Genomic DNA, 18,105 nt, shown 5'->3' with positions numbered 1-18,105 from the left:
CAGTTAACAATACTGTACTTCCTGGTTTTGATATAGAGCTACAGTTATAGAAGATGTCACCATTAGGAGAAACTAGGCAAAGGATTCATGGAACTTTATGTTGTTTTTGTGGCTCTTTTGAGGCTATGATTATTTCAAGATAAAAATTATTAGAAAAAATGAAATGGGGGCACCTGGGTGGCTCAATCAGTTAAGCGCCTGACTCCCGATATTGACTCGGATCATGATCTCAACATTTGTGAGATCGAGCCCCGTGTTGGGCTCTGTGCTGACATCGAGGAGCCTTGCTTGAGATTCTCTCTCTCCTCCTCTCTCTGCTTCTCTCTCTCTCAAAGTAAGTAAATAAATATTATTTTAAAACAAGAAAAATGAGGGGTGCCTGGGTGGCTCAGTCGGTTAGGCGTCCGACTTCGGCTCAGGTCACGATCTTGCGGTTTGTGAGTTCAAGCCCTGTGTCGGGCTCTGTGCTGACAGCTCAGAGCCTGGAGCCTGCTACAGGTTCCGTGTCTCTCCCCCTCACTCTGCTCCTCTCATGCTCATGCTCTGTCTCTCTCTGTCTCTCAATAGCAAATAAAAATGTTAAAAAATTTTAATAAAAAAAGAAAACTGAATGAAAAAGAGATATACAAAATACAAGCCCCAATTTTTACTTTTGTTTTGTTTTGTTTTGTTTAGTAGGCTTCAAACCTAGCATGGAGCCCAGAGAGGAGCTTGAACTCATAACCCTGTGATCAAAACCTGAGCCAAGATCAATGGTTCGATGGTTAACCAACTGAGCCACCCACATGCCCCACAAGCCCCAATTTTTAAATCACAAATTCCAGGGGCACCTGGGTGGTTCAGTCCATTAAGTGTCCAATTAGTGATTCAGGCTCGGGTCATGATCTCATGGTTCGTGTGTTCAAGGCCCTCATTGGGCTCTGCGAGGACTCTCTCTCTCTCTCCCTCTCCCCCTCTGCCCCTCCCCCACTCAGGCTTACACTCTTTCTTTCTCAAAAATAAATAAACTTCAAAAACACCCCCACAGATTCCACAGGCATAGAACAACTATACTGCTGTAGGGGTTTCTCAATGCTCACTCTTGTCTTCTGCACGTGTTGTGTTGACCAGCTGTAACGAACATCTGGAAGAATGGCATCAGGCCATGGGCCACACTTGGAGTATCACCTGCTGAGAAACAAGAAGAAAACACTGGAGGTGGAATCTGCTCCCCTTTTGGCTTAACTTTTGTGTGGTGGAGCGACACTGCTATCCGAAATGAAACTTGATTTAAAATATGTGTAGATAATAACTCCATAATAATAAAGAAATAATAATAAATATATGTTTATATTTAGAAATAAATTATATGTATACATTTAGATTAGTTAAAATCAAAATAAAGAAAATATGTATTTCCTCCCCATCCTGGTTTATAGATAAAAACACAGCTGATGTACACCGCAGCCAGTCCTCCGTGGGCCTGATTCTATCACCTCTCCCTCCGCCTGCCCTTCCCTGTCCGCTTCCTCGGAACTTCACCCCTGTCCTCCACTACCCCCGCCCAACCCGCCGCGTACTAGCCCTCAGCCTCCGGCTCTCCTGCTCTCTCGCTCTCCAGCTCCCCCTAGCGACGGGTCCCACCCCACCCCCAACTTTAGGGACATTCTCTGAGCACGTTTCCTTGCGTGCGGTGATTTTGAGACCCACCTCAGAGCTGTCCTATGAGATCGTCCACGTGGCAAGGGCTCCGAGAACCACTTGCGAATGTGCATCTGCAGATGGACCTTTCTAGCAGCACGCCTTCCTCAGACCCTGAGGCTGGCTACGGTCAGCCTCCCAGTGCTAGTTCGCATCTCACCCTCCCCTCTCCGGCAAACCAGGCTCCTTTTCTGCCCACCTCCCACCCCCAACTCACGCCAGCGCCCCTGTCCCCGCGTCCAGCTGCTCAGGGGAAAAGGCAGGCTAGGCTGGTTTTTTTTCTTTTCCTGCTACAACTTGAGGCCCTGTTAATTCTACCACCTGTAATAATAATAAATAACAATGATAATAATAGATACATTCATATTGGCTAACTCAATGAGCACTTAGAATGTGCCAGGCCCTATCCCAAGCTCTACCCATGTATTAACTCATTTAATGCTGACAACCATCCTATGGAGTAGGGTCTGTTCTTTTTTTTTTTTTATTTTTTTTAATGTTTTATTTATTTCTAGGGGAGAGAGAGAGAGACAGCGTGAGCAGGGGAGGGTCAGAGAGAGAGGGAGACACAGACTCTGAAACAGGCTCCAGGCTCTGAGCTGGCAGTCAGCACAGAGCCCGACGCGGGGCTCGAACCCACGAACCGCGAGATCATGACCTAAGCGAAAGTCGGACACTCAACCGACTAAGCCACCCAGGCGCCCCAAGCGTAGGTTCTGTTCTATACCCAATTTGCAGATGAGGAAACTGAGGCTAGAAAGCAGGGAAATAGCCTACCCAAGGCCACCGAGCTGGAAAGCCCCACACTCTTACCCACACCACTATCCATGTTTTCCTGGTGGGTCTCCTGTGTCATGACAGTGGGAACTGGGTCTATCTATCTTACCCAGCTCAGCACGTGGCACAGTGGAGAAGCACTGAAAACCTGTGTTGAATGAATGAATGATGGGGGAACGAAGGCGTCCCATTGTACTACAAAGCTGTTTTCCCCTGCCACACAGGGCAGCCTGGGTGCGGTGCCTGCTTCCTCCCAGGCAGTGTCCGAGAACGGTGTCCTTCCCACTTCCTCCAGCACCTCCCAGGCAGGGGTCTTTGGCACTTTACTCCCTGGGAAGTTTTCTTCTGTCTCCTTATTTCTATCTCAAACTCAAACAGCCTTCAGGCATTTGCCACATTCCCGGTCCCTAGAGGGAAGATACCATCTCACAGCTCTCTCAGCTAAACACCCTGGGAGAGCTGCCCTGCGGGCTGGGCTGGGCTGGAATCTGGAGGCTCCTACCCTTCTCTCCTCCACTCCCTCCTCCTCCCGACAGACTGACCCACTTTCCTCAGCTCTTCAAATTCTCACGCTCCACCCTACTTCCTAAACCTGGCTTCTCCTTTTTCCAGGGACCTATTTATTTCCTTAATCATCTTAAGCATAGTTATTTGAAAGTCTTCCAGACTGTTCTATTATCTCAAATGTTGGGGACGGAAACCGTCTCATTTGTGTTGTGTGCTGCTGCTCACCGTAGCTCAGTTTCTCGTGTGTTTTATAATTTCTGATTGTGCACTATAGCTGGGGACTGTTTTCCCTTGTGGATGGCCCAAGTGGCCTGGGCTGTGAAAGCTCCCTCCAGACATGATTTTCTCTCATTTCTGCTGAGACCACTCACCACTACTCAATATCTGTCCTACTTTGGGCCAGTTAAAGAATTCCTAAGTTTTGGGGAGCCTGGGTGGCTCAGTCTGTTAAATGTTCGACTCTTGATTTTGGGTCAGATCATGATCTCACGGGTTCCTGGTGAGATCGAGCCCTGCACTGGGCTCTGTGCTGACAGTACAGACCTGCTTAAGATTCTCTCTCTCTCCTGCACCCCCCACCACCACCTTCCCTGTACACACACACACACACACACATACACACACACACACACACTCTCTCTCTCTCTCTTAAAATGAATAAACTTAAAAAAATAAAATTCCAAGTTTTGTTTGTTTGTGGTAAAGTACACATAAGATAACATAAAATTTACTCTTACCCATTTTTGTGTGTGCAGTCAGTGGTATGAAAGTACATTCACACTGCTGTGCAAACATCACCACATCCAGTTTCAGAACTTTTTCATCTTGCCAAACTGAAACTATAAAAAATTACTTTTCATTTCCCTCCTGGCCCCTGGAAACTACCATTCTACTTTCTGTCTCTATGAATTTGACTAGTTTAGGTCCTTCATATAAGTGGAATTATACAATACATACCTTTTTGTGTCCAGCTTATTTCACTTAGCAGAATGTCTTCAAGGTTCACCTCATCCTTTTTTCTTTTTTTTTTTTTTAATGTTGGCTCCACACCCAGCATGGAGTCCAACACAGAGCTTGAACTCACGACTCTGAGATTAAGATCTGAGCTGAGATTGAGTTGGATGCTTAACTGACAGAGCCACCCAAGTGCCCAATAGATATCCTTCCTTTTTTAAGGGTGAATAGTATTTCATTGTATGTATATACCACATTTTGTTAATCAATTGTTCTTCGATGGGCATTTGGGTTGTTTCCATCTTTTAATTATTGTGAATAGTGTTGCGATGAACATTGGTATACCAATATCTGTTCAAATCTCTGCTTTAAATTCATTTATACTCATATACTCAGAAGTAGAATTGTTGGATCATAATGTAATTCTGTTTAGTTTTTCTCGGTAACCACCATACTGTTTGCCACGTGGCCACACCATTTTACATGGTTGGCAGCAATGTACAAGGTTCCAATGTCACTGTATCTTGGCTAGCACTTAGTATTTTCAGGGGAGTGTTGTTTTCTTGTTATAATAGCCATCCTAATGGATGTGAAGTGATATCCCAATGTGTGTGTTGTTATTTAAGTTTATTTATTTATTTATTTAGAGAGAGAAAGAGTACGTGCGTGCACACACATGTTGGGGAGGGGCAGAGAGAGAGGGAGAGAATCCCAAACAGGCTCTGTGCTGTCATCCCAAAGCCCAATGTGGGGCTCAGTCTTAAGAGCCATAATATGATCATGACCTGAGCCAAAACTAAGAGTTAGACGCTTAACCGACTGAGCCCCATAAGTTGTGGTTTCGATTTGCATTTCCCTAATGACTAGTGACATTGAACATCTTTTCATGTGCTTTTTGGTCACCTGTATATCTTTGGAGAAATGTCTATTCAAATCCTTTGTCCATTTTTTAATCAGAAATTTGGGGTTGTTTTGTTCTTGAATTGTAGGAGTTTTTTATATGTATTAATCTCTTATCAGACATATGATTTGATAATATTTTCTCCCCTTCCATGGATTGCCTTTTCACTGTGTTGATTTCAGCCTTTGAGATGAAACTCCTCTCCTTTTTCTTCTGTTGCCTATATTTTGGCGTCACACCCAAAAAAATTCTTGCCAAATCCAATGTCATGAAGTCCCCCCCCCGTGTTTTCTTCTCTTGTTTTGTAGTGTTAGCCCTTATGAGTAGGTGTTTGATCCATTTTGAGCTAATTTTTTAAAAATTTTTAATGTTTTTTTTTTTTTAATTTAGTTGTGAGAGTTAGAGACAGCGCCAGCAGGGGAGGATCAGACAGAGAGGGAGATACAGAATTCAAAGACAGGCTCCAGGCTCTGAGCTAGCTGTCAGCACAGAGCCCAATGCGGGGCTCGAACCCACGAACCATGAGATCATGACCTGAGCTGAAGTAGGATGCTTAACTGACTGAGCCACCCAGGCGCCCCTAATTTTTTGTATATAGTGTAAAGTACAGGTCCAGTGTCATTCTTTTGCATGTGGATATCCAGTTTTCCCAGCACAATTTGTTGAAAAGACTGCCATTTCTCCATTAAATGGTCTTGGCACCCTTGCCAAAAATCATTTGATCATATATGCAGGAGTTTATTCCTGGAATCTGTATTCTGTCCCATTGGTCTACAGAGCTGTCTTCATGCCAATACCACGCTGTTTTGATTACTGTAACTTTGAAATAAGTTTAAAAAACAGGAAATGTGAGATCTCCAACTTTATGTTTTTCTTTTCCAAGATTGTTTTGGCTATTTGGAGTCCTTTGAGATTCCATATGATTTGGGGAAATGGATTTTTTTATTTCTGCAAAAATCATCATTGGGATTTTTATAGGGATTGCACTGATTCTATAGATTGCTTTAAGTAGTATTAAAACTTATAGTCCATGAACATGGGCTATCTTTTCATTTATTCATAACTTCTTTAATTTATTTCAGCAATATTTTCTACTTTTTGTTTGTGAGTTTTGTTTTGTTTTAGCGAGAGGGAGAGAGAGCATGCACATGAGCGGAGGAGAGGGGCAGAGGGAAATAGACAGAGAATCTTAAGCAGGCTCCATGCTCAGTGCAGACCCTGATGCAGGGCTCAGTCCCACAACCCTGAGATCATGACCTGAGCTGATATCGAGTCAGACACTCAACCAACTGAGCCACCCAGGTGCCCGTGTTTTGTAGTTTTAAATGTACAAGCCTTTTGCCTCGTTGGTTAAGTTTACTCCTAAGTTATTTCATTCTATTTATTACTATTGTAAATGGAACTGTTTTTTCTTTTCTTTTCTTAATGTCTGTTTATTTTTGAGAGAGAGAGACAGAGTGTGCTTGGGGGAGGGGCAGAGAGAAAGGGAGACATACAATCTGAAGCAGGCTCCAGGTTCTGAGCTGTCAGCACAGGGCCTGATGCGGGGCTCAAACCCACAAACTGTGAGGTCACCACCTGAGCCGAAGTCAGATGCTAACTAACTGAGCCACTCAGGTGTCCCAATGGAATTGTTTATTAATTTCCTTTTTGGGGTATTCATTGTTAGTGCATAGAAATACCACTTGTTTTGTGTGTTGTTTTTGTATGTTACAACTTGGCTGAGTTTCTAAAATAGTTCCTACAGGCGTGTGTGCCTGGGTGTCTGATCTAAGTTGTTTTTGGTTTTGCCTTTGTCTTTACCCAGAGAGATCTGAAACCACCAAAAGTGGTTTTCTTGACATCTTCCAAAGACAGTGAGTAGACTTTTTCTAGGTCTCCATTCCCTGAGAGGGCAGGCTTTAAGACTCCAGCTGAGGGGCGCCTGGGTGGCTCAGTTAAGCATCCGACTGCAGCTCAGGTCATGATCTTGAGGTTTGTGAGTTCGAGCCCTGTGTCTGGCTCTCTCCTGATAGTGCAGAGACCGGAGCCCACTTCGATTTCTGTGTCTCCCTCTCTCTCTGTCCCTTCCCCACTCACACTCGGTCTGTCTCTCTCTCAAAAATAAACATAAAAAAAAAAAAGAATCCCAGTGGAACTCAAGTATGCTTCCAGATTCCTGCCTCATGAAGCCCTGCCCCTGCATGGTGATTACCATCAAAGTGCTTGGCCACGGGGTCTATTTCCCTTCCAATACCCTTCCCTCAGAACTCCTGCTGCATCAGCTCGCTCATGCCTCTGCTTTGTCTTGATTTCAAAAACAGACACATTCTATTTCCTGGATAGTCAGAGCAGGAAAGGTCCCAGCATCCCACTTCCCAATAAGCACCTCAAGCACGTGCGTTCTGAGGGCGCATAGAAGCCAACATTTTATCCATAGTGAAAAGCCCTATCCCAGGACACAGCTAGCGTGGGGAAAACCGCAGTCTCTTCCCTCGTGGGCAGGAGTCCTGCCTCCCCGTGGGGCCGGGGGCTGGCCAAGGCCATGCCATATGAGTGATTGTTGTCTACTGTTACTGAGGGCTGTCGTGTGCCAGATACCGTACAGGATATCTGGCAGGCTTCACATACATTTGATCTCATTTAATGTTCCTTCTGCCCTATCAGGTGGGTACTATTATGGCCACTGATTTAATTGAGAAAACTGCCAAAAACACAGACGGCAAAGCAGCAGAATCAAGATTTAGGCTTTGGTTGGCCCGTTCTTTTCTGTTTTGTTTTATTTTGTTTTTTGGGTTTTTTTGTTTGTTTTAGTTTTTTTTTTTTTTTTTTTTTTTTACTTTTTTTTTTTTTTTTTTTTTTTTTTTTTTTTTTTTTTTTTTTTTTTTTTACCAAGTACATCTTGTCTTCCTCCATTCTTCCATAAGTCAGAGTTTCCTCACCTTGTCCAATCCAGAGGCAGGGTCCAGGCGGTTTTCTTCCTCTTGCTTGTCCTCAGCACCCAGTGAGTGTGACCTGGGTTACTCTATTTTGCCCTCCCTCCCCCACCGGGGACCTTTCCACAACTCAGGGGGGACTCTGGAATGCATGTAGCTCTTGGCCTGAGCCCCTGCGACCAGGAGACAGGAGGATTTTGCCAAGGACTCCGAGGGGAGATCAGTGCTGGGAGTGGACTCAACTCTGATCAGGACCCAAGCACCCAGCCCTCCCAGAGACACTGTGTGAGCTGGGCCAGCCCTGAAAGACAGCCCCTCCCGCCGCCCCAGCCAGGGTGGTGCTTGTGTGGGAAGGACTTTAAATCCAGCTGCCAAACCCCTGGCCGGGAGAGGCAGCGAGGACTGGTCACCATGCACAGCTCCTGCCGTCTGCTGCCGCTGCTGCTGCTGCTGCTGGCGGCCACCGCGGGCCCCGCCAGCGCCCTCAGTGATGATGAGAAACGCGTGATGGTGGAGCTGCATAACCTGTACCGGGCCCAGGCGTTCCCCCCCGCCGCTGACATGCTGCAACTGGTGAGTGCGGCCAGGGGCCTGTACCTCCCGGGCCCCCCCGATCCTTCCCACCCGAGTGGAAGCTACCTCAGAGACTCATCTCTCTGGTCAGTGACAGAATTCCTGATAGGATGTAATTCACAGCTCCCCAGAGGCAGCCCCATTATCCAGATCGGGAAACTGAGGGGCAGAGGGACTTGCTGGTCACATAGCTGGTAGAGCCAGGCCTGGGAGCCCCAGGTTCCCCACTCCTGCGACTCCTTCCCAGCACATCCTAAAATGCAAGTGCCCCCGATTGGGGCAACGCAGGAAGTTCCTAATGCGATGAGCAGCAGGAAGGGTCCCGGCACCGAGGGTAGGAGGGGTGTTCTATGGAGGTGGTGAGAACAGGAGCCAGAAGCTGTCTGGATCACACAGTTCAAATTCTGTTGCGGTCACACAACAAGACCTGCGATTTGGGGTGAGTCCCTTAACCTAGTAAGGACCCTCAGTTTTCCATCTGTAAAATGGGGTCATAATTAGAACTACATATATATCAACATGCACTGAATGTCACAGATATAATACTGAATGGGGGGAATGAAATCTGTGTATATATGTGTACACACACACAGTAGGACACATTTACAGAAGGTTGAAAAACAAGTAAAAAATACTATTGTATACTGCTGGGGACGCCTGCAAATATTGTCAACATACAGGGATGTTCTTATAGATGACAGAAGGCAGATTTTGGGTGGTGGTTACCTCTGTCGAGAGGGAGAGTTATTTGATGGCAGGGTTAGGAGCAAGGTGTTTATGCTCAAGATGAAAAGAGATAAAATCAGAAATCCACCCCCTTCCTGCCCTCCCTGAGGGCTGAGCTGGCCATCCTCTAGGCCAACCTGGAGGACTCCTGGGCCCTGTCCAGGGACCCCAGTTAAGTGCCCCAGAGCAAGATCACACCTGGAAAAGAGAGCAGTGAGCCCAAGGGTCCAAAACTGGAGTTCCAATAGCTCTATTCAATCTGGCAAAGTGAGTCTGGGTGGGTCCCTTTACTTTCAAAGGCTTCCACTTCCTGATCTATCACTTGGGACAATTCCTACCCTGAGGGTCAGACGGGATGATGTGTGACAGAGGTCAAGGAAGGCCTCTAGAAATGCACACAGCAGGACCATTCAACCCCTGGCAACCAGGAACTGCAGGCGATCAATGAGGAGCACGGGATGCTGGTACCCGCTATGCCAACAGCTCCCCGACTGAGGCCTGGAACTCATTGTTGAGCCTCGGTTTTTCCATCTGTAGATCCCTGATGCCCTACGATCTTGTTGGCTACCCCAGCCAGGAGCTGCTTTGTGGACAGAGGTGGACCTTGGGGGTGGGGGCCACGTTCTGGGAAGCAATTTGGATATTCAGAGGGGTATGCTGCTGCCCGGTGCGAAGTGATGGGAGGAGGGGATGGACTGGGACACCAGGATAAATTCGCGACAAGGCTCCGGCTCGACCTCAGCAAGTGGTACATACAGACAGCCTGGAGACAGATGGCCCGGTTCAAATCTTGATTCTGCCGTTTATTAGCTGTGTGACCTTGGCTAAGTGACTTAACCTCTCTGTGCCTCAGCTTCCTCATCTGTAAATTGAAGATGATGACACCATAGCAACTCCCTTGCAGGATGGCTGCAAGGATCAAATGAGTGACTATTTATAAAGCACTTACAACAGTGTGCGGCACACAGTAAGTGCTCAATAAGTGTTGGGTTAACGAAAGAGAGAATGGATCCAGGGTGATACAGGATTCTTTTCTCTCCCTTAGCTTCCACTCGAATCATCACGACTTTTACCTCCCAGAAGGTTCAGTTTTCCTTGAACCCTACTTCCCCATCCTCATCCCTTCGTACAGCCCTGACCGGCGTTTCATGACTTCTCCCAAGGACTCCTAAAACAGTGCCTACCTGCCTCACCAGCCTCTGGCCTCTGCTACCAGAGTGAATAACGCAACATATGGGCCTGACCTTGCTCAGAGTCCTTCAATGGCTCCCACTGGCTCCTGACTGCTGGGGATAAAACTCCCGCTCCTGAGAAGGCTCCCTCTGTGGGTCTGGCCCCTGCTTACACCTCCAGCCTCCTCTCCTGCTCGGCTTTTCCCTCATTAACCTCAACAGCTTCTCTTTCCCCAGCCAAAATGTTGTTTCTCATCTCTATACCTTTGCTCATGCTGTGCCTTTTGTTCAGATGCCTTTCCCTCTCCACCTGACCAATGCCTCGGTTTTATCACTTAGCTTAGCGTCTCCTTCTCCACCTTCAGGTTGGGCTAAATGGCCCTCTTTGGTCCCTTTATACTACCCATTGCATATGTGTCACTTACCATGCGGTGGCCCAATCAACCGTTTCTGACAGTGTGAACTTGGGCTTCTTGGTCCTGGCTGTCACCTCCAGGCTGGTACGGTGCCCCAGACTGTTTGTTGAATGAGCGGATGAACAAATGGACTTGTTTTCAGATGATGACCAAGTGACCAGTGTGGGTGGGTGCCGTGATTCTCAAATATCCACAGGGGTCTCTGGAAGACGGAGAAGCCTTGAGACCCACAGGAATGACTACTGGCGGAACCCTATGCTGCCAGTCAGAGCAGGAATCACAGCTGGGCTCAGCGGGGAGACTGCTCTTAAGCAGGGCCTGTCTCAGTCATCAACAGTTGACAAATGTCTATTGAGCACCTGCGATTAGCCAGCACTGCACCGGACACTGGGGCTATGTACCCCGAAGAGATGGCAGTGTGGTCTGGACCCCCACATTCATCTCAGACACCCTGATCTGGGCCTCCCGCACCCTGCCGCTTTCCACTCCCTACCTGCCCTTACTCCCAGGGTCTGAGAGACCCTCCAGGACCAGTGATTTGGGACAAAAACACCCAGGGAGGGAAAGGAATTCACCCATAGTCACAAAGTGGGGGTATCCCAGCCCGGCGTGGCCCTCCCCACCCAGGCAGCTGCTCCTGAGAACCTTGTGTGGGTGAGGAGCCCCATCGGCCCCTCCTCTCAGGGTCGCCCAAGCTCTTGGCACTTTGTAGGCTGTCTGGCTCCCACAGCTGGCTGGGCCCCCAGAGGGTGGAGCCAGAGTCACTGCCAGGCCATCCATTTCTAGGAGAGGCCAAGGACAAGGTTTAATGGGATCCAGGCCTTCCTCCTCAATCCTTTGTTAATCCCTCTTCCCACCCACGCTGGGCCTGTCCTCCTGGCCAGGGACACAGAGAACCTCAGAGGTCCCTTAACCTAGAATGCCCCCTCCTGCTGCCTCACCTGCAGTCTCTGCAGAAGGACACTGCCCTTGGGATCTGACAGCTCCTTGAGACACCAAAGCTCTGTCTGAAAAGAGGCCTCTCAGTGAGGGTCACACAGAGATAGTTTTCTAGGGGAAAGGGGTTGTCAGGTGACAAGAGTTGAGAGCACTTGGGAAAAGCACTTGGGAGGGAAGCCAGAGCTGGTAAAGCCATGGAGGCTGGGCGACCCCAGGGGGAGGCTGGGACCTGAGAGGGGAGTATCATATTTATGGGGGGCAAGTGAGGTGTTGGGGTGTGGCTGAAGAAACAACGCAGCCCTTGAACTTTTCACTGGACATTCTGTGGTCTTCAGAGCAGGCAGGCAGCCCTGGGAGGTAGGCAGGGTACAGCTGTCACCTTTCACATAGAAGGATATTAATATTAATTAATAACAACAGTGTCCCAAACATCATCTCATTTATTCTTCTCAAAGCCCTGTGAGAGTTCAGAAAGGTCAGGCAATCCTGTCTAAAATCACACAGCTGGTAAATGGGCCCAAGCTTAGCTCACTCCATGGCCTGGGGTGGCACCCTCCCACACCCCCCAGAAGCCCACCAGGAGCACAGACCTGTTCCCGATCATGGCCAAGAGTCACCCCGAAGGAGGGGAGGGTCTCCGGCCCCCAGAGGCCCCCAGGACACCTTCATCCTTCTTCTCTGATCCCCAGAAGTGTGGGTATCCTCACCTCCCTCTCCCGCACCCCCTCTCCCACCTCCACCGAGCCCAAGGCGTTCCTCACCTCCCTCCCCGACCCGCCCCCTCCCCCTCCCGCAGAGGTGGGACGAGGAGCTGGCCGCCTTCGCCAAGGCCTACGCGCAGAAGTGCGTGTGGGGCCACAACAAGGACCGCGGCCGGCGCGGGGAGAACCTGTTCGCCATCACGGACGAGGGCTTGGACGTGCCGCTGGCCATGGAGGAGTGGCACCACGAGCGCGAGCACTACAACCTCAGCGCAGCCGCCTGCGACCCGGGCCAGATGTGCGGCCATTACACGCAGGTGCGAAGCCGCGGGGCGGGTGGGCGGGGGCGGGCCCCAGGAGCACTGGGCGGGGCTACACGACGAGTGGGCGGGGCCGCGCCCGCAGCGGGCGGGGCGGGGCCACCTCTCCGCTCACCGCCTCGCAGTTCGCTTCTCAAACTGCCTAAACCATCTTCAGTGGACTCTAAAACCACAGTCTTTTGAAAAATCTATGTGACCCCTCTCGTCCTCCTCGTACTGAAGGGACCTCCTCGTAAGTTAGGTGTCGCAGAGCCAGTTTCATGGACGGTGGTTGTTCTAGGCAATCCTGACCGACCTCTAAGCGGTCCTGTCCGACCTATGTGAGGCACGGCTGTTTGCAGCCACGGTACATGCCCCCGACTTCTGTCCTCTGTCTCACTGTCCCTCTTCTGTCATTTCTCATAGCGTCCAAGTTGCTGCTTCTAACTTGCCAGGGGCCGATAAAACAAATAGACTATTGTGCGTATTTACTGTTTCTTCTGCCTTTAAACACCATGCGTAAATGAGAGCAAATCGTCACTGCGTGAAGGTCCCAGGGAGACTTCGAGCGCATTTCCTGCCCCGCACAGTCACATTTCGCTTACGTCAGGGTTCTCACTGCACCTTGAAAGTTTTGAGTTTGCAGATAAGAAGCTTTGGGTGAGGGTGCTGTCAGGGTGTGTGTGTGGGTGTGTAGGGGAATTAACATTAGTGTTCTTGAATTCTTGTTTTCTCCACCCAAGACTGATTGTTCAAACAATAGCAGGACAATTTTTTAAAAAAGAAACATTTTCCCGCCCATAGCCACCAATTCCACTTTCCAGGGCTTCTTTTGAGTGGTTATTTTTAGTGCTAAACTTTAGGGAAGGAAATCCTTCCATGATGGAGAAGTTGTGAATGCCCAGCGGCCCTCTCTGGTTCCCTTTCCTCTGCACCCTGACATTTCTCACACTTCCCCCGCCCCCAACACACACACACACACACACACACACACACACACACACACACACAATCTTCCTGCACAGACTGCTGTCAGTGCCCAGCAGGAGAGGATTCACTCCAACTCTACCCCTATGTTCTCCAGGGCTGAGTGCACATGAACTCTGGGGTCATTTCTGCCTGGGAGATGCTTATTACTGGTACCTTCAACTGACTTAAGTGGAAAACCCCCATTCCCGGGGTTGTGTGTAGAATGATACCCAGAGCCAGACTGCAGAGCAAAAACTAGCCTCCATTTGAGTGACTCCTGAACAGAGTGGGCCTAGAAACAGCAAGGGGAGGCTGCTGGTCTCTGCCAATGGTAGTGCCGGAAGGTTTTCTTGGTTTTTGTTTTTTTTTTAATTTCTGAGAGAAAGAGACAGCGCGAACAGGGGAGGGTCAGAGAGAGAGGGAGACACAGAATCTGAAACAGGCTCCAGGCTCTGAGCTAGCCATCAGCACAGAGCCTGATGTGGGGCTCAAACCCATGAGCTGTGAGATCATGACCTGAGCCGAAGTCAGACACTTAACCGACTGGGCCACCCAGGTGCCCCAGGTTGTTTTGACTTTTAAAATTTTATACTTAAGACGGAATTCCTTCTAGCGGGTAGGAGACCCAAACTTAGAAACAGCAGAGCAGATTCCTGCTTACTTGTGAGTAAGCACTTCCAAAATGGCTTCTTCTGTTCCTGGGATTTTGCTTGTTGCTGATATCTAAGATTCTCCCATTTGAGATTCATTCCTTCGGATATACTCTTAGTTAAAATGCACAGGAAATTGGAAAAAAATGCACAGGGATAATTCATGAGGGTATATACAAAGGGAAGTTTTTCAGAGAGGCCTGGTAAAATAATGTGTGTGGTAGGCAGGGGGAACTAGACTGTTCAGGACAAATTCCAACCGCCCCACCCCCACCCCCCACCCCCCACCAAATCCCTGTTTAGAGTTTTGTCCTGAAGCTGCATGTCCTCAGACTTGGATCTTACAGGTTGTAGGGATCCTCCTCTCCCCACCCATAGAAGACTGGGGTAGAGACACTAGTTAGGGACAGTCCCACCCAGACTAAACTGTTGAGTTTGCCCTCCTTCAGGTGGTCTGGGCCAAGACAGAGAGGATTGGCTGTGGCTCCCACTTCTGTGAGAAGCTCCAGGGTGTGGAGGAGACCAACATCCATTTGCTGGTTTGCAACTATGAGCCCCCGTGAGTGCCCAGGGAGTCTTGGGGGTAGTGGATGAGCAGGGCCAAGGGAAGGGCTGAGTCGTCAGTCTAAGAAAGTGGGGGGAGGGGCAATCTGGGGCCTATACCCTCTACCCTTGGGGGAGCTGTGAGGGTCTGCTCTCATTGGCCTAGCACGTCAGTTGGGAGCAAGTAAGACCCAGGGGTACTACCGGCCTAGGTGTGTGTATGAGGGATAAGGACAGGGGTTTGTAGGGCCGCGCCCACCATCGTCCTCGCCTCCCACAGGGGGAACGTGAAGAGAAAGAGGCCCTACCAGGAAGGGACTCCGTGCTCCCTGTGTCCCTCTGGCTACCGCTGCGAGAACTCCCTCTGTGGTGAGTTGGGGGTGGGGTGGGGGAGGAGAAAGAAGAGGGCGGGTTGGGGGGAAGGGATGCCTACAGAACGGTCCTAGAGACTCCCACGACTTCCAAGAAGTGCACGGGCAGGGGGAGGGGCTCTTGGCGGGCCCACCCTATGCGGGTTCCCAAGCCCAATTTGCCTTCCTTGCTCAGCCACTTGGACCCCCTGTCATTCAGAGTGACCTGATTTCAACCCCCCAAGTGGAGGGTAGAGGAAGGAGGCAGGCGGTTCCAGAGCGCTGGGCGAGGTGGGGGTGGCCAGAAACGGTTTTTTCCCCCCCTGTGGGCGGAGCCTATCGGTAGGCGTGAACTTGAAGGGACCCCCGCCTGCTTCGCGGTGGAAGAGCACAGGCACCTTGCTAGAGAGTTCCCTGAAAAAGTGATTGTGTGAGTGCGGAGAGAGGATTTGGACCAGGAGGAGGCTGGAGGCGCCGCTGTTACAATGTTACAATTAAACAACAGTGTTATAACAAACTAGCATTTATGGGCGCCTGGGTGGCTTGGTCGTTTTAGCTGCGCGGACAGCTCAGAGCCTGGAGCCTGCTTCAGATTCTGTGTCTCCCTCTCTGCCCCTCCCCAACTCGTGCGGTCTCTCTCTCTCCCTCAAAAATAATAAACATTAAACATTTTTTTTAAAAATTAAGTGTCATTTATTATGAATGAGGGACATAGTCGCTGGAGAGGATGTGTCTGTTGTCGGACATTTGGTGGCGGTGGGGTGAGGGACCCAGGGTCCCGCTGCAGCACTAACGCCAGGCCTTGTTTCTTATCAGAACCCATCAGAGGCCCGGAGGAGGCTCAGGATTTGCCTTACCTGGTAACTGAGGCCCCATCTTCCCCGGAAACGGACGCTTCAGGCTCTAGGAAAAGCGGTATCCCTGCTATCCCTTCTTCCCGGGCAACGGAAACTCCTCCATCCTCCTTGGTAACAGAGGTCTCAGGCCCCCTGGCAACCAAGACTCTTCCTGCTGTAGAAACCAAGGCCCCATCTCCCGTAGCAACGGAAGATTCCCCCTCCATGGCAACAGAGGCTCCGCCTTCCTTAACAGCTGAGGTCCCTTCCTCTCTGGCAACTGACAGCCTGTTTTCCTTGGATGAGGGGCTAACTATCGTCCCCGAATCGACCAATGAGCCCACCTCCAGATTAGCAGACAAAGAGGCCGGCAGGACAAGAATGCCCTCCAAGACCCCAGAGAGTTCTCTGCACCCCAAGATGTTCTTGACAGGGACACGGGAGCCACCACCACCCCACTCCCAGAAGGCAGGCAAGGCTGAGGCCAAGTTGTCTCCTTCTGGTGAGGTCTTGGCCTCAGTTTTTCCAGTCCAGGACAAGACAGGTGAGCTGCTGGCCACACTGGACCACGTGGGGCACACCTCCTCCAAGTCCCTGTCTAACTCCCCCAATACTTCTGCCACCGCTAATGCCGTGGGTGGGCGTACCCTGGCCCTGCAGTCATCTTTGCTAGGTAAGGCCTGTCCCCGTCGGGTCTCCAGCATGTCAGCACCCTGCTCCCAGCATAGGTGTTATGGGCATAGCAGGGCATCCACCCTCTGAGGTGGACCTTCCTCCCTGGCCGGGGGGGGGGGGGGGGGGGGGGGGGGGGGTCCCCACTTGCATGCCTGGCGGGGAGGGTGGGAGGTCAGGCAGAGCGCTCTCCAGACTGAGACAGAGCCTCTCCCTCCCCGCAGGTGCAGAGGGCCCTGAAAAGCCTGGCCTCAAGTCGGGGCTGAAGTCGGGCCCTGGTCGCATCTGGGGCCCCCTTCTGGGGCTGCTGCTCCTGCCTCCCCTGGTGCTGGCTGGAATCTTCTGAAGGGGTCACCCCTCAAAGGCAAGGCCTGGTGGGGGGACCCTGGCCTCACGCCCGCTCTGGATGGTCTTTCTCCAAGCAAGAGGCCACGGTTTCCTGGGCAGGTCCTGCTCTGTGGCCCAGTAACCCGCCCCACTTGACCCCAGTTTCTGGCCAGACTCCAGGCCAGTGACCTTGTGCTCTCGGGAGGCCTCCCTAAGGCCAACTCGTGGCTCTGCCGCAGGAACGCCTCTGCCTCTTTGGAGGTCCACCCCTTAGCTAGTTGCAGAGCGTGCCGAGTGGTGTTCCTGCGGCCACTGGTGCTCCTTCTCCAGTTGTCCCGCGGTCACAGTTCTGCTCTTCTGGGGACAGGCTATCGCTGCTTCCCAGAAACCCCTTGGCCCCTCCTAGTCCTCTGGCTTCTTCCTTAAGCCTTCGGTGTCTGAGACTGGTTCCAGGAAGACCTTCTGCCTTCCCGGGGTGAAGAGGTCAGCTGTCCTCCTGCCATCTCCCCCACCCTGTCCCCGCCCCCCAAACAAGACGCTTTTTGGCTGCAGGCCTTCTGGAAAGGAAAGGCTGCAAGGGCACGCCTCATCCACAGGCGCCTTGGGGGTGCAAGGCCTGGGTGGCTATGAGCTCAGGTTGCCTCCTATGACTGCATCCCCCACCGGGACCCCTCCTGCCCCTCCCACCTCAATCCTGGGGCTGGGTGGGGGTTCAAGGGAGACTTCTGCCCACCGGCCTGGGAACTGTGTGCCTGGGCAGGAAGGGTGTTCTTCCTGAGCGTCCCCTCCCCCTACTTGCTGGTGTAGCCGGGACAGATGAAGGACAAGCCCCACCTGAATGGGGTTCTATGGGGGGGGGGGGGGCAGGCAGGGACCAGGGAAGGGAAGCAGCCCGATTCCTGAATAAAAGCCTGTGTAAGAGTATCAACTGTGTGCTTGTGAGGGGTGGAGGGCAAAAGGCGGGCTCTTTGAGAGGCCCTGAGGGGTTCCCCTTCCAACCCCTGGCACTGGCTCCTTCTCTGACACACCTCCTCTCCCCACACACTCCATCCAGTCCTTTGGGGCACTTTTCTTTTCCTTCCTAAAAACAGTGCCCCCCTCCACGACTCAAATCTGCAGGCGGCCCACAGGAAGGCGAACGGGCCAAGGGGCTGGCTCTCCCAGCTCCAGGAGTCACCCGGGGCGGCTAGTTGGGTTT

General features: G+C 50.9%; 2 protein-coding genes across 5 annotated transcripts in view; both read left to right on the top strand.

The window, feature by feature from the left end:
* CUNH6orf89 (chromosome unknown C6orf89 homolog) overlaps window positions 1-1,322 on the top strand; it is a 65,710-nt gene extending 64,388 nt beyond the window's left edge. For all 3 annotated transcript variants that reach the window (XM_039235239.1, XM_039235242.1, XM_039235241.1), the window contains exon 8: window positions 1,111-1,322. In XM_039235239.1, the coding sequence (XP_039091170.1) occupies window positions 1,111-1,268 (158 nt within the window). In that variant the 3' untranslated portion in view covers window positions 1,269-1,322. The remainder of the gene's footprint in view (window positions 1-1,110) is intronic.
* Window positions 1,323-8,107: 6,785 nt separating this feature from the next.
* On the top strand, window positions 8,108-18,105 carry PI16 (peptidase inhibitor 16). Of its 2 annotated transcripts, none has more exons than XM_039235268.1 (6): window positions 8,108-8,307; window positions 12,357-12,578; window positions 14,629-14,738; window positions 15,003-15,091; window positions 15,889-16,452; window positions 16,805-18,105. In XM_039235268.1, the coding sequence occupies exons 1-6, from the start codon at window positions 8,146-8,148 to the stop codon at window positions 16,924-16,926; spliced, it is 1,269 nt and encodes a 422-aa protein (XP_039091199.1). In that variant the 5' UTR covers window positions 8,108-8,145; the 3' UTR covers window positions 16,927-18,105. The 2 variants fall into 2 exon arrangements, with proteins under 2 accessions (XP_039091199.1, XP_039091198.1); XM_039235267.1 differs by having other exon boundaries at window positions 8,110-8,307; window positions 15,889-16,581.

Source organism: Hyaena hyaena, unplaced genomic scaffold (genome assembly GCF_003009895.1).
Source record: "Hyaena hyaena isolate Hyena2069 unplaced genomic scaffold, ASM300989v1 scaffold_96, whole genome shotgun sequence".
NCBI classification, from domain to species: domain Eukaryota; kingdom Metazoa; phylum Chordata; class Mammalia; order Carnivora; family Hyaenidae; genus Hyaena; species Hyaena hyaena.
This window is presented reverse-complemented; position numbering and strand designations above follow the sequence as displayed.

Excerpts from the sequence above, each read along its gene's own strand:
- PI16 (XM_039235267.1), top strand. The coding sequence starts at position 8,146 with ATGCACAGCTCCTGCCGTCTGCTGCCGCTGCTGCTGCTGCTGCTGGCG. Across the intron at positions 14,739-15,002 it reads GTTTGCAACTATGAGCCCCC|GGGGAACGTGAAGAGAAAGA; the intron begins GTGAGTGCCCAG and ends CGCCTCCCACAG. Across the intron at positions 16,582-16,804 it reads CCTGCAGTCATCTTTGCTAG|GTGCAGAGGGCCCTGAAAAG; the intron begins GTAAGGCCTGTC and ends CCCTCCCCGCAG.